This window comes from Brassica napus, chromosome A8, assembly GCF_020379485.1.
Source record: "Brassica napus cultivar Da-Ae chromosome A8, Da-Ae, whole genome shotgun sequence".
In the NCBI taxonomy this organism is placed as follows: domain Eukaryota; kingdom Viridiplantae; phylum Streptophyta; class Magnoliopsida; order Brassicales; family Brassicaceae; genus Brassica; species Brassica napus.
In genome coordinates this window covers 12,458,246-12,474,023 of record NC_063441.1, presented here as the reverse complement: position 1 = coordinate 12,474,023, position 15,778 = coordinate 12,458,246, and the positions used below count along the sequence as shown (strand labels likewise).

At 34.7% G+C, this 15,778-nt stretch overlaps 4 protein-coding genes across 6 annotated transcripts; 1 reads left to right on the top strand and 3 right to left on the bottom strand.

Moving 5' to 3' along the window:
* Window positions 1–551: 551 nt before the first annotated feature.
* LOC106360989 (derlin-2.1) lies at window positions 552–2,369 on the top strand. Its single transcript, XM_013800681.2, has 6 exons — window positions 552–773; window positions 878–977; window positions 1,366–1,580; window positions 1,664–1,747; window positions 1,837–1,890; window positions 1,976–2,369. The coding sequence occupies exons 1-6, from the start codon at window positions 675–677 to the stop codon at window positions 2,156–2,158; spliced, it is 735 nt and encodes a 244-aa protein (XP_013656135.1). The 5' UTR covers window positions 552–674; the 3' UTR covers window positions 2,159–2,369.
* LOC106358921 (GPN-loop GTPase QQT2-like) lies at window positions 2,333–3,740 on the bottom strand. Its single transcript, XM_048738781.1, has 2 exons — window positions 2,815–3,740; window positions 2,333–2,736 (listed from the first exon to the last, which is right to left on the bottom strand). The coding sequence occupies exons 1-2, from the start codon at window positions 3,024–3,026 to the stop codon at window positions 2,484–2,486; spliced, it is 465 nt and encodes a 154-aa protein (XP_048594738.1). The 5' UTR covers window positions 3,027–3,740; the 3' UTR covers window positions 2,333–2,483.
* LOC125575412 (GPN-loop GTPase QQT2-like) lies at window positions 3,056–4,035 on the bottom strand. Its single transcript, XM_048737470.1, has 4 exons — window positions 4,003–4,035; window positions 3,710–3,823; window positions 3,441–3,608; window positions 3,056–3,379 (listed from the first exon to the last, which is right to left on the bottom strand). Exons 1-4 carry the CDS (start codon window positions 4,033–4,035, stop codon window positions 3,056–3,058), a joined length of 639 nt encoding a protein of 212 aa, XP_048593427.1.
* A 505-nt stretch (window positions 4,036–4,540) lies between these two features.
* LOC106360990 (homeobox-leucine zipper protein MERISTEM L1) lies at window positions 4,541–12,099 on the bottom strand. 3 transcript variants are annotated; one of them, XM_022689963.2, is made up of 11 exons: window positions 11,791–12,099; window positions 10,021–10,389; window positions 9,817–9,934; window positions 8,722–9,378; window positions 8,528–8,629; window positions 8,157–8,357; window positions 7,894–8,068; window positions 7,485–7,756; window positions 5,527–5,622; window positions 5,045–5,447; window positions 4,541–4,946 (listed from the first exon to the last, which is right to left on the bottom strand). In XM_022689963.2, the coding sequence occupies exons 2-10, from the start codon at window positions 10,251–10,253 to the stop codon at window positions 5,055–5,057; spliced, it is 2,247 nt and encodes a 748-aa protein (XP_022545684.2). In that variant the 5' UTR covers window positions 10,254–10,389; window positions 11,791–12,099; the 3' UTR covers window positions 4,541–4,946; window positions 5,045–5,054. The 3 variants fall into 3 exon arrangements, with proteins under 3 accessions (XP_022545684.2, XP_013656136.2, XP_048594737.1); XM_013800682.3 differs by having other exon boundaries at window positions 10,021–10,320; XM_048738780.1 differs by lacking the exon at window positions 11,791–12,099 and adding an exon at window positions 11,072–11,091 and having other exon boundaries at window positions 10,021–10,320.
* Window positions 12,100–15,778: the final 3,679 nt, after the last annotated feature.

Below are 15,778 nucleotides of genomic sequence, written 5' to 3'. Positions count from 1 at the left end.
GAAAAAATTGCCCTATTTTTATTTAATTAAGTATTTCCTTTTTAATTCATATAGTTTTTAAAATTTTATTAACTATATTATAAAGAAAAGGACAAAATAGTAGATTCACAAAGTATTAGTTCTAAGGGGACAAGAATTAATTCTATACGGACAAGGTTAGAGAATTTAGTTCTAAGGGGACAATACTTTAGAGATTTAGTTCCATATTGGCAAATTTCCCTTTAAATTTTGGGCCTACCAGAAACTTTTATTGGACTATTAATAATTGGATTTAAACAATAGATGATCCATTGACGAAGATAGAAAAACAGCGAGACGTTTTACTATTTATCTCGCTGCTTTATGTTATTCTCGCTGCTTATCTCGCTGCTTTATGTTATTCAGTGCCAACATCATGCCGTTTTACGAAGATGAAAAACAGCGAGACGTTTTACTATTTGTCTTTTGCCTCGTAGAACGTAGCGTCAGCAAAGTACTCATGATTGGTCCGTGTAAGCCACGCGCTCTCTTATTCGTGGAACTGTTGTCACTTCAGACGGATAAATACCAAGTTTTTTTTATTTGTTCTTCTCCACATTCATCATCCGTGCGGGAAAGAAAAAGAAAAAACTTTAATCGCGCTGGTTTTTGAATCCAATCTCAATTAGGTATTTTGATTATCTGTTTCTCAAATTATGGCTCAGGCGGTGGAAGAATGGTATAAGCAGATGCCGATTATAACAAGGTCGTATCTCACGGCGGCTGTTGTCACCACCGTCGGATGTTCCCTCGAGGTATCTGATTAAGTTTTTATCCTCTGGAATCGAATTGATCCCACCTTTCTTGATGAAAATGTAATTGATTGGGATTGAAATCTAGGTTTAAATTGTTTTGGCAGATAATATCACCGTATAATCTGTACCTGAATCCAACCCTTGTGGTGAAGCAGTATCAGTTATGGCGCCTCGTTACAAATTTTCTTTATTTCCGTAATATGGGTAATTTATTTATCTCTTGTGTTGGATCTTACATTGTTTTATTTGTATGCTTTAGACTAATTTTTTTTATTTGCTTTTCAAATGAAATTGGTAGCTGAAGTCTATTACTTTTTTAAAGTTTTAATCTTTCACAATTTAATAATGTATATGATCACACTTGTCTTAATAATGTGATCAAGTTTTAGCCTATGAGTTGAATAATGTTTTGTTAATCAAGTTAAGACAAAATCAGAATTGTTAGGGTCAAAATAGGCAATTTCCCGGCTTGTTTCTAAGCTATGACTTGTATGGATTCATTTCCTTTGTAATTTATCTTTATAAATAAACTTTTGACTTATTTTCTGAACTATCAATCTTTATTTTCTGAACTATCAATCTTCTTTGGCAGATTTGGACTTCTTGTTCCATATGTTTTTTCTAGCTAGATACTGCAAGCTCCTTGAAGAAAACTCCTTTAGGGGAAAGACTGCTGATTTTCTTTACATGCTCTTGTTCGGTGCAACTGTTTTAACCGGTATTGTTCTCATTGGCGGAACCATACCTTATTTGTCTGTCTCACTCTCCCAAATCATTTTCCTCAGCAACTCTTTGACTTTCATGATGGTAACTTCTCCAAGTCTATTCTATAATGGTTTAAAAATCCAGCTCAGGATCATTTCTTTTGACGTGTTTCATCTATACTGCAGGTTTATGTATGGAGCAAACAGAACCCTTACGTCCACATGAGTTTCCTTGGCCTTTTCACTTTTACTGCAGCGTATTTACCATGGGTGAGTTGAACTTTTTCACTTTCTTCTTGTACTGCTCTAACCAGAGAGATAGTTTGAATCATATCTTACGCTAAGTTCTGAAAATGCAGGTGCTTCTTGGATTCTCCGTCCTTGTTGGTGCAAGTCCCTGGGGTGATTTACTGGTAAGCACTTTCTTGCCTCGATTCCATCCATTTCTTCTTCCCTCCTTACCCTCATCCTTACTCTTAAGCTTTGTCCTATATGCAGGGAATGATAGCAGGTCACGCTTATTACTTCTTGGCCTTTGTGTATCCACGAATGACGGATAGACGTCCCTTGAAAACCCCATCTTTCCTCAAAGCCCTATTCGCCGATGAGCCTGTGGTGATTGCACGGCCTGAAGATGTGAGGTTTGCTCCTGCCCCTTTTGATGAAATCCACCAAGACTGAGTCTTCATCCTCCACACAGCACAGTTTAAGTTAAGGGCACCATAGTGTACACATTCATTGACTCTTGATTGTGGATAATGTGGAATTTTTTGTTAGTTTTTTCCCTTGTCCGACTTAACATTTATGTGTTTACCCCTTTGTGCATATATGAACGCATATTTTGTACAAAATCTCTAAAAATTCAAGTTTATAGTAGTCATCCATTAGATCATTAGGCAATATCTCACAAAGAGATCCAGTTCCTTGTTTAACTACACAACTGTGACTCAAACAAAACCAGTTAAAGCAAACTTGATCATGCTGAAAGATTTTGGTTTTTTGAGTCTTAAATCTTCATCTCTTCGTCTCCATCATCCTCATCTATGGCACCATCACTGTCTTCTTCTATTTGAAAGTCCTCATCATCATCCTTCTCTAGCATCATCTTCTCGGCTCCATCTCTATCTTTCAAACCAGTGTTTAGAACCACAGTCCCTCCCTTAGAACTCTCCATATCCTTTCTTAGTTTCTCCATTTCCTTTCCCCTTCTCTCTTCTTCCAACTGTTCCTTCTCCGCCTTTCTCTTGTCAAGATCAGCTCTGAAGAACAAAAACACTCAAATCATAAGCATGAAACTTGCTGACAGATGGTAGTCAAAGAGAAGAGTGTATGATTACTTGTAAGTTTCCATGTATTCCTCAGCATTTGCTTCAATGGCTTTAAAGAAATCATCCATTCCAGCTCCAGTGATTGCAGAAACACCAGCAGATCTTATATTCCGGTAGAACTCGTACAGCGAAAGAGAGAGGCTGTTAGCTAAGGTCGACGTGTACGAGTTATCAGACTGTATCTCTGCTTGAAAGACCTCGAAATCTTTCATCCACTGCATAAAACCAGTATCAGTACCATCAAATAGGTTCAATATTTATAAAACAGTTGAAGAAGCATAACCTCTAAGGCAAACTTGTGGTCTGCCACATCGGTTTTGTTGAAAGCCAAGACAAGAGGCAACCGGGTCTTGTAGAGAATACTACAAGCGTAAAGCATGTTGCTCATAAAAGTGATTGGGCTTGTAGAACGTGGAGTATCAACCACGTAGGTGACAACAGTTGGGAAGGTCGAAGCAAAAGCTTCGGTGATTATAGCACCAGTAGCAGACCATGTAAAGATTTCAATCTGACCAGGAGTATCCACTAGGACATAATCAAGCTGGTCTGCACGTTTCTCAATCACAGAGACAACCTAAAACAAAGACAGAACAATATGAAAAAAAGGAGAGAACACAAACATGAGTCATTTTTACCTCATCGAATCTAGTAGCAAACAAGTTGAGTGACGTCATAATGCCACCATTAGGCCCCAAGTTATACTGCTTCATAACTTCCTTGTACTTGACGGTGTCTCTTATATCAATGTTGGCCCCAAAGGGAAGAGACATTACAGCAGGGTCAAGGTTCAACACATATCCACGCTTGTTTGCGCATAACAAATTATCTCACATCAGCACTAAACCCACAACATAGTGAGTTTTTTTCAAGAACATTTATTATAGTCAAAACAGTGTGTACCAGCCATTCCAACAACAATGATAATGACAGGCTTCTTCTTGAAGTTGGAAGAGCTCCCAGGACTTACATGAAGCTTGTCCAATGAGTCGACCAGCTTGTGACTCTCTTCCACACAGTTCTTTACAAGACAAACAATAACAAAACTTCATTTCACTCTTTGTTTCTGCAGTAACTTAAAGTCTCTTATATCAGAGAATCCTCTTTAAATCATCAAACATGTTTTCCACTGAATGTATTATTATGTATAAGAATCTGAGAATAAATCGCCAGTAGAGTGACAGACGTGAACCCCATTACCTCTTCACCAGAAGATTCCATGGGATCATCCATCAGTTATGAAACGAGAGAGGAATAGACCTGCGCCAAAACAGAGTTAGGGCTTTGATTTGAGTTAAAGTCGAACAACATAATAGAGATATACCCAATACATAAAACAGCTTCTTACTTGTAACAAAGCACGTATATCACAAATGATTGCAACATCGTTGCATTGTTGTCCTCCGTAAATGGACACTTCGTACATCATGGTAGCCAAAGTTGCCACTGTTATCTTCAATAAGTGGACAAGCCAAAATGATCTCTTTTTGTTATAATTTTTTAGCATTTATATACTTCTAAGGTTTTCGATGCTTGTTGTGTTAAGTTAATAATAACAGATTTTTTTTATTATAATTATATTTTTGAATTGCTATTGGCTGAAACTAAGTCATAGAAAATTATTTAGCTTAAGAAGATTATACATTTATATAGTTGAAAATTGCTTATTTTAAAAATATATGTAAAAATTATTATCTCTGATAAATATGGAAGTAATAAAGATAAGTTTCAAAAAAAAAGTGATAAACACAGTTTCATCGTCAATATTATAGTACCAAAGTGGCTTGATAACAAAGAGTACAAGGATACACTTAAAAAGTAGACTAGACGCAATACGCAAAATGCGAAGATGTCCACTAGTGGAAGATAAAATAGTCACATAGTAAATGCAAACGCAAACGCAAAATCGCCTGAAGCACAACAAACCTTTTTTTGTTCCCAGCAGAAGTCAATACCCGAACCTCAATTTACCCTTTCTCAGGCCTCTTTTTGCCCCACCCGCAAACAAACGCGCAATGAGATTTAAACGCGAGAAGGTGCGTTCTTGACTTCCTTTGGAGACTCTCAAAAGATTATTGAAACAAGAAACAAATATCACCACGAAAAAACTCCTACACCTTCCTTTGCTTTCTCCTCTCTTACTTCTGCAGAAATATAAACCAAAACATTTGTTAAAGATCTCGCTTTAATGGATCAAGAAGATGTGACTATCTGAATAATAACCATATAGAGCATTGCCTACCTGAAAAACTTCAAGCTCCGTCACATGCCAAGGCATCTTTGATCCGCTGTACAGTGCATTTGATGAGACTGTTGACTGTAGCCACTGAGCCTAGAGATAGTTTAGCCGTTGGAACAGAGTCAACAAGTATCTGAAACGCTACAGTGAGTAGTGAGCCGCAGTTACTTGCTGTGGAAGTAACCACTTCTCCTTCAGCTACGACACTAGCATTCCCTCCTCTTGTAGAGCCATCAGGCAGTATAGCGAACCCGGATGGTAACAAAGCGACGTAATCTGGATCACCTCCGCTCAGGACAACGTTCATAGCCATCATGTCGACTGGTGCGTATATCACGTAGGATCCTGATGCGTCCGTACAGCTTTCTTGTAAGATCAACATGTTGCTCTCTCCTGAGTTCGAGCTCTGAACAAAACCAAACAAAAAGCTTGTTTAAAACAAACATAGCGTAAAACATCAAAGCCTTCGTAAGAAAGATTCGTACATTGACTCGGAGCAAGGAGACAGAGTTCCCAGGGTCCCGACCATTTGCGATATGAGCCATTTCTTCAACCAAGCCTCCGTTTGAAAGTATATCCCACTGCAAAATCAAACCCACATTTAGGCCTGAGGTTAAGATATTCAGGTCTGTAAAACCAAACCGATTGGTTCCAAACCTTTTGGGTGGGTAAGAGTTTCAAACCCGTAAATACTATAGAATTGGTTCTTTTCAGTTTCAAATCAGTTTGGTTTTTAATTTTAAAACCAGAAAAACATCCAAAAGAATTTTTAATATGGTTTGGTTCGGGTATTTTCTACTCAAAAATCCAAAATAGTACTATCCGAAATGCTGAAAACAAAAAAAATACCCAAAAGACTTTTTAAAAATTAAAAAAAATCATGAAAAAAACAAAAAACGATATCAAAATACAATAGTATAGCCGAAAACTAATAATACATTGTACCCAAAATAACATACAACTAGGTTAAGACCCGCGCCTTGCGCGGGATGAATATTATATATAAATTATTTTTAATTATTATATATTTTTTACATATTATGAAATAATAAATATATATTGAATAATTAAAAATTTAGTAACTATTACGTATATAATTAAATTGGTACATATACTTAAATAAATTTTATTTATCCACACAAACAATTTTTATATTTTATATGTTATAAAATTAAGTTTAAATGATATCAACATAGATATATAGTACATTTTTAATATTGACATCTGTTAAAAAATATTTTATACTCATATTATTTTTGATCGTTTGTATTTCTTTATAACAAAAATTTTAAATCATTGATAACAATAAAAAAATATGGGATGTTTAATAGTTTTAGTAATTTATAATTTTAAGAACATTCAATGCAAAGTTTAAAATCTAAATATTAAGTTGTCAATAATTGTTCAAAATGTTTATGAAAAAAATTCAAATCAAATTCAAAATTAAAATATTTATGTATTTTATATGGTATATAATTTATTTTTAAAAAAATATTAATATGCATATATATAATATTTATTAAATGAGACTTCCTACTTATGTAATTTCGTAATCATTTGTATCTTGTTATAACATAAATTTTAAACCATGGATCACAAAAAATTCAGTGAGATTTTTAACAACTTTAGTCATTTATATTCATTTTTTAAAAATTAAAATATAACATATACGAAAAAATCTAAATTTTTATTATATAGTTAATGTGGTTGTTTAATTTATTTTAAAATGAATTAAAAATGATAGAGAATAGACTGATTTTTATCAAATCTTTATTATTCAAAATCATTAATTGTCATATATACTTTAGTCACATTAGGTAATTTTGTGATTTTTATTTAAGGAAACAACGAAGAACATTTATGATTAATTTATGCTTAGTTTAATAAAAATCTTATTATATATTTATATGGACCAACATATTTTTCTAAAGATTCTAAGAATGATTGTGGTGATGACATGTGGCTACAAAAATATGTCGTAATGCTTCTCTTTTAATATATAGGGGATACCCAAATTTTCAAATCATTCGGCCGAACCAATACCCACGGAGAATATCATAATAGTGCTTTGGAACCATCTGATATTATGATTATACTGAAAACCGAACCAAACTGGGTTATTTCGGGTCAGTTCCGGCCTAGTTTTCGGTTCTGGTTATTTGTGTTCTAAGGGCATAATTAACCCCGATCTCTTAATCGAGATTTTTAACTTATGATTTAACATTTTTTTGTCTTTTATTTTTTACACTTTTCGATTAAAAGACAGCTCTTATATCTATTTAAGAAATTCTTATCTTTTCTTAATTAAAATCTAAAAAAAAATAAAAAACCATCTCTTAGCCGAAGTCAAAAACCTCAGTTAAGAAACTGGAATTAATCATGGTTTAAGCCTACCCAAATTATTTCTCGGTAAAGAAAGTTAAAAAAAAAGTATCTTCTTTACCTGGCTTCTAGAGTTTTCGTCTCTGAGAAAATCGAACACTCGTTTAAGTCCCACTGGTATCCAAAACGAAGTAGCGGCGCTCAAGACGATACCCGGAGGCCTTCCCGGATCATCCATGCTCTTTCTGGTCATGACCCTAACGTCGTCGGATCCTGTGGCAGCAAGTGTCGACCATGCGTGCGCAGTCGACGCGCCGACTCCGCTACAGAAGCTCATCACCATCCTCTCCGCTAGTTTCAGCATGCTCTTCCTCCCCTCAGGACTCGTTATCACTTATTCATAATTACCACAAAAATAAAAGGACCGTATACGTAAATACTCCTTTCTCAATTTAATCCAAAAATTTATGAATTTATCAATATAGCCCTTAAATGATCTTATTTGATGTGTGTAATACATTATTACGTACCGGAAAGATCACCGGTTGGAATGTTGCTGGCCATGGAGCTGGCGAGCCGCTCACATTGGCGGTCAAGTGTAGCCACCCAACGTTTCGCACCAAAAGCTAAACCGGTATTAACCAACGGTTTATACATGGTATGAACCGATATATCATCGACCTCCGTATGTTCTACCCAAGTTACCTTCAACAATCACAAAAACCCATCACCCCATCAACTCATTTCTTTTCAAATTCTTGACCACACATTGATATATATACTTTAAATTTACCTTGGAATAGCCATTCTGCAATTCTTGAATCAGACAACCAGAGGGTCTTCTTCTGCTTCTAGTGATCGGACTCGGTCGTAGGCTGTCCAAAGACACATCAACAACCGCCCAAGTAGTGTCACTATGCTGCTTGCAGTACCTAACAAAGTAGTTCTCACGTGTTGGGACAAGCGGTGATGGGACTTGAAACTCTGCTGTCAGCTTTGCGTACAAGAAAATAAAGACCAAACACACAAGGGATATTGATTAATACATGATTTAGAATAATAGACTAATAGCTTGTAGAGTAAGTAATCTTTTAGGTCTTATACCACTTTCAGAATAATAGAATAATAACTTGTGAAGCAAGAAATCTTTTAAAAGTCTCATACCACTTGTAGCGCCCCGTTGTAGTTTCCAGCAACGCCCGTAGAGAGAACGTCTAACGTCAATGCTCTCGATACAATCCCGCAGAACACACTAGACCATTGATTCTATACAGAGAGAGGAGAGAGAGAGAGATTATGTCAGCTAAATGTTACAAACTTTCTTAAACTTTGAGAAGATAAGGAAACAGATTTGATACCACATCCATCAGAATCTCAACGAGGTTGATTTGATTCATGATAACAACCGTTGACTCTCTAGAAGCTTCTGATCTCAAACCGATAGGTTTAGGTCCAATTCCTCTAGGGAACGTTCGAAAATACTCATCTTCATTGAGAATCTCACCCGAACTATCGCTTGAAACCCACAGGGGATCACCGGTTTGAGCCATTCTCACAAGCTCTTCCATGGCTGCAACCGCTAACTCAACAATCATAGGCTTCTCAGCCTCACGTGGGATAGAAACCGGCCTCATTATGTCGCTTGTTCCATACATTTCTCCGACAAAACCTGTCTGGCTACTGTTATTGTTCCCAAAGCTCCCAACTTCAAGATCAAGCGAGCGCGTGGGAATGTGTGTTGACGTTGTGAGCTGAGAGAAAGGCGAGGAATGAGGCAACATTGGCTTCCCTACGTACTTAGCAGCTATGGAAGAGATTCTATCGATTTCTTCACGCAGACGTGCGTTTTCAATCCTCAAATGCTGTTCATCGAACGACATTTCTCCTATAGCAGCAGGACCACCACAGTTTGGACATGTTGCGTTGCTTAGAGCATCCTTGTACCTATTGTTCTCTGCTCTGAGCTTGTCGTTGTCTGACTTCAGAATCGAGTTCTCGTGCCTCTCATGTTGTGCCTATAAATATCACAACTTTCTCTTCTTTAGGTTTGGTCTCATGAAGAGTATAGAGCAAGTAAAATGGATAATTATACCTATAATAACCAAATAAATTCCTTAATAGAGGACCTACACTATGCAATTAGCAAACTACAATATGTGTTTAAAGAAGGCTTCAAATGTTTTTTTTTTTTTTGCTAAGAATTTGAATTTCATTACTAAAATGAGACTGTTTGTATATACAAAGGTTTTAGCGTCCTAGCTATCCTATACCAAAAAAAGAGGGAAAAAACAGAGGATAACTAGCCAAAGAAACTTCAAACACAAAGGCTTCAAATGTTGTTGGAATGAAAACATCAAGTTCATTGATTAACATTAGTGAAGATTCAAGAACAGTTCATGCCTATTAAATGAACATAATGAGTCAATAATCAAAATTATAGCCTAAGTATGTACCTTCATTTGAGTGCGCTTGTTTTGGAACCAAAACTTGATTTGAAGAGGTTCTAAATTTAGCTCTCGGCTCAGCTCTTTTCTTTGCTTATCATCAGGATGAGGACATTCTTTAAAGAACCTAAAATTTCGAAACCAAACAACAAACATTAACCTTAAATCCCAAAACAGTAAAAAAATTTAACACTTATGGGAGGTGTTACTTACGACTCAAGCTCTTGAATCTGACGTTGCGTGTGACGATGGTAACGTTTCTTTTTGTTGGGACGCTGATCAGGATCTTGAAGCTCTTCTTCTAAAGGATTCTCCAGGGTGACTTCTGCACCAGACTTAGTCTCAAAGGCGTCTTCTCGGCTCCCGGTAAGACCCAAATCATTGTCAGAGCTTTTTGTCATATCGAACATATGATGATAAGACTCGAACATGTTTGGAGGATACATGATGATGATGATGATTGATCCCTATATCGGTTCTGTAGTTCTTATAGCTTTTGATTTCCCTTCAAATCTACAAGATGATTATCCAAATCATTTTCGTTGATATAAAAATCGATTTTCTACTCTGAAGTATCTCCCACTGTCCAAATCAAAGGTCAAATGATCATGTTTATATATACGAGTCAAAGTAGAAACGGAAGATGAATCTTGGTATTATGTAAAGTAATCCTTTAGATATTATGAAACTATACATACCTTATATATACTTATATGGTCTTTTTCACATCCCACAAGTAACCGAAAAGTTAAAATATTAGTATATTATTTATTTTCATGGTTATTTATATATCTTAGTGAGCATATATCCATTCATCTTATTCAAAAGGTTATGGATATAAATGCACTCACTACGTGACATTACCTCGTTGCATATAAAAAAAATCTCGGGAATTCAAGTTAAACAAATGGGATACGAATACTCGGTGAATATTTAAATATAATGTTGAACACTATAAGAATATAGAGAAATTGTCCTAAAAATATATATATAGAGAAATAAAGTAAACACTACTTAGGATAATATTCTAAGAAATATTGTTTTCAAGAAAATTCTAGCACATCATATCCATTAGAATATACATACACATACACAAAGTAGACGATCCATAAATATATATAAACAACTGTGGCATAATTAATCTTGAAAGTCACAAACAACATTTGATCTTAAATGGAAAACGAATGAAGACACGATCTAGGAAACCCTAACTTTCAATTATCTTACACAAACAAAAAACGATAACTTATGTGCTTTTACTTACTTCTTTTTTACGTTTTTGAGAAAATTAGAAATCGATATGGTTGAGCCAAACTTGAATTGATGTAAAACAAAATGAAACCCTACATACAGATCTACTTTTTTGAAAGTGTTGTGTTGGTTTGGATTGAAGTTATGATCTTTTGTCTCACTCTCTTTAATTTCTCTCTCTTTTCTCTACTAAAAGCTAGCGAGATAGAGAAATCCACAGGCTACTGAAACAAGAAAAAGACGTCTTTTATAATTCAAAAAAAAAAAAAAAGACGTCTTTCTGTAAGAAAAAGAAGACATTTTCGTTTAATTGACCTTATCTTAATGTAACAAAAGTAAAAAAAAAAAAGAACCACTTACAGTAAAAACGAAAAGTAATTATAAAAGGTAAATCAATTGAGAAAACAATAATAATTAAAAGAAAAATGTGTACATAACTACATATGTATATGAGTTGACACTAAGTCAATGGCCGTTTTAGCAAAACTAGACTATAGTACTCAGTAAAATTCGTCTAACTCAAACCCCTTTACATGTTTATAACTACGCACAAAGAGATAAGTCAAATAAAACAAATCTACAAAGAGGTTAATACAGAGCTTGAAAAGACTAAAAACAAAAGGGATCTGGTTAGCATGAACAAACATGCTATACAGATCTCATTCCGCAGAGAAACAAAGAACAATCGCATATATATATATATATATATAGAGAGAGAGAGAGATATCTAACCTTTGGACACACAATGAAACCCTAGCTCGGGGCCTTTTCTAGTCTTTTGGTTCTCTTATTTTTTATCTGACCAAAGTCTTTTGGTTCTCTTCTTGTGGCGAAAAAGCGATATATGTGGAGGTCTGAGAAAATCAAAAGGGCACCGATTTATAGCCCAGTCAAGACATATATGTTGTTAGAGGATCCTCTCTTTAAACCAGCAAAAGGAGAATTTTGTTGTTAAAGAAAAAATAGGAGGAACTAAGGAGAGGAGGAAGAAGAAAAAGATGTGGCAGCAGGAAAAGGAGTTATTGCGAAATGCATAGAGAGGGTGCCTTGCATTTATGATTATTGAAAGATCCATTAATGCTTTTAGTGAGAGAAATTCATACCACTACTTATATAAATTTCTAGAGAGAGACTTTCAGGTCATCAATTTCTTAAATAAGTTTTTTTTTTAAATTCACTCTTTCTCGTTGACCTCACGGATTCTTGTAAGGTAAGAAAAACAATACAGGAAGAATAGCGAAACTTAAAAAAAAAGATTGCCATTTCAAGGTTATTATATGTGTACTCTATAGTTTAATTTTCCTATGTGTACTCTATATCAGATTAACAAGCATTTGTATTTATGTGTTAATCTTTTTCTGATGATTGTGTTATGCATATTGCACATTAATAACATATATGTCCAAGAACCTATATGTACATATATGCAAGCCTTTAGTCAAAAAAAAAAACTAAATGGACATATAGCTTTGTATGGTTTACACACACTATAAGTCTATAATTTATGTCAGCCAATAATGCATTTCGAGATTCTGATTCCTTGAATATACTTTTATATGCGATTCTCTATAAATTAGGATAATTTTTGAGTTGATTAAATTTATGCGAAAACCCATAGGTGTAGTGACGAGATTAAGTGGTAAAGAAATAATATTGTACGATTACATTGCAGGTCTTACTTACATTGTCACTATATTATATACCAAATAGTTTTACTATAATTCCATCATTTGGCAGTTTGGCTGATGTAAAATTGAATGTCTCATGTTAACAGATAAATTGCTGTAACTAAAAATAATAATATGTATATAATGTGTATTTTGTACCAAAATACAAGAGATGAGATAACTTTGTGCTTTTGGAGCTATTTTCAATGAACATTTACGAAAATTCCAAGAATAATAACTAAAATGAATTAAAAAGGTGTATTTAATGGTAGTTTGGATAAATTGTTTAAATTAAGAATTGGCCAGTCGATTGACTCATGTAGTTGGGGAGATATATCCTTGTGGACCATGGTCCAAGAAACAGCTCATGCATTAAGATTTACATCACGCATACATATACGTAAACTGACAAAGTAGCTATGCAAAACATACATATTTGTTAGACCAAAAAAATAATAAAATACATATTTGTACAGTTATATGCATGTGTTAAACTAATTTCGTGTACGCATATATGCAAAATACATATCAACATACGCGTGTAGTAATTAATGCAAAATACTGATTTATGACCACTTTAATGTGATCTGCCTCATTCATCCAATGGAGTACATATTTCAATATTTATCATGAAATAACTTACAATTTTATAGTATCGAAAAATTTAAATAAAAACAAAATTTTATATCCGCATAAAGAAAATAACACGAATATATAATAAATATACGAAAGAGAGAATTTATTATAAAGAGGGAGAAGAGAAATGAGGTGCGAGTTAGAAATGATCGAAATCGATCGTTTATATAGAAGTAAAAAGTAGAAGTTACTATGCGTACACAGTGACAGTGGGCTCAACATGATTTACATTCACGTAACTTTTGTCAAATTTGGTGCGTATAATGTTGACGTTATATTTTCTCACGTTTGTAACACTCCTCCTTGGAGACCAGTGCCACTGTTGTCTCGTTAAAAACTTTTCTAGGAAAACTCAATGGGAAAAACCGTAGTTAGGTAAAAAGAGTACAACCACGTAAGCTCCCTATCGAATTAGGAGTCATAATTCATTTTGATGACGCATTCCAATGTTATGGATATGTTTTCTAAATACTGAGGTAGGAAGTGATTTTTTGAAGAGGTCGGCTGCATTGTCGCATGATCGGACATATGTTACTTCAATCTCTTTCTTCTTCTCGAGCTCTTGAGTGTATGAAAAGAACTTCAGATGTATATGTTTCGTTCTATCAATTTTGGTATATCCTTCCTTCGTTTGAGCAACACATGCTGCATTATCTTCATATAGAATAGTTGTCTCTGTATATCCGTCAATCCCACTGCTTGAACAGATGTGTCGGCTTATTGATCTTAGCCAAACACACTCTCTACTTGCTTCATGGAGTGCGATGATTTCAACATGATTTGAAGAGGTGGCTACGAGCGTTTGTTTCTGAGAACGCCAAGATATAGCAGTGTCTCTTATCGTGAAAACGTATCATGTTTGCGATCATGCTTTGTATGGATCTGAAAGATATCCTGCATCTGCAAAACCAATCATTTGACCTTTTGAACTTTTAGGATAAAACAAGCCTAAATCAATGGTCCCTTGGAGGTAACGAAAAATATGTTTAATCCCATTCCAATGTCTTCGAGTTGGAGATGAGCTGAATCTTGCCAAAAGATTTACAGCAATTGATATCAGGTCGTGTACAATTTGCAAGGTACATCAACGCTCCAATTGCACTTAGATATGGTACTTTCGGACCAAGTATCTCTTCTTTCTCCTCAGGTGGTCGAAATGAATCACTTTCAATATTAAATGACCCAACGACCATCGGGGTGCTAAGAGGAGTTGATTTATCCATGTTAAATCGTTTCAACACTCTTTTAGTGTATGTGGATTGATGCACAAATATACCATTTTATGAATGTTCTATTTTATAGGCCAAGACAATACTGTGTCTGTCCAAGAACTTTCATCTCAAATTCTCCTTTGAGATAGTCTGATGCCTTTTGTATTTCCTTTTGAGTTTCGATAATGTTAAGATCATCAACATATATTGCGATTATTACAAATCCGGATATTGTTTTCTTGATGAAAACACATGGGCATATAGGATCATTCACATATCCTTTTTTTGTTAAATGATCACTGAGACGATTATACTATATACGTCCAGATTGCTTTAACCCATATAATGATCTTTGCAATTTTATTGCACATAGCTCTTTAGATTTGGAATTTAATGCTTCTGGCATTTTAAATCCATCAGGAACTTTCATGTATCAGTATCTAATGATCCATATAGATAAGCTGTAACAACATCCATGAGATGCATCTCTAGATTTTTGTCAGCTAATAGACTCATCAGGAATCTAAACGTGATTGCATCCATAACTGGAGAACACGTTTCTTCATAATCGATTCTAGGTCTTTGAAAAAAACCTTGAGCCACTAGACGAGCTTTGTATCTGGTAACCTCATTTTTCTCATTTTGCTTTATAATACATAGATACATTTTAATAACAATAATCTCTTTTCTAAATTTCAATAAGAGGATGGTTATAGAATCCTCTTATTTAGAAAATTAAACAACCATTTGATCAAGTGCAAAGACACATATCCTTTTTGAGAACCTGTAGTTCTAACATGTTCAATGATTCGGGTGCTGGAGCACTAATCGTCGTTCTCCGAAGATGATATCGAAAAGCTTCCAAAGCCCTTAATGATGTATGTCGGTATGTGCCCAATCTAAGTAATTAAATCGCACTGAGGAGAGTACTTATATTGCGTTGCCAAGATTGTTTATTTCATTTGGCTATGGTTGTAGTTTTCATTTCATTGATCGTTTTTAATAACGAAGTTCTTCTATTGATTCTCTAGAGTTGTATAATTGTCAAGTTACCACTATGCATCCGACGATGCAAAAACAATATATCAATATTTAGTTCATTAACATGAGTTATGAACTAATAAGTTCACAAGGTCCATCCCCATGGGACGAGACCCACTAATATACTCTCACATTACAGGAATTATTAGAAGACAGAAACATGGG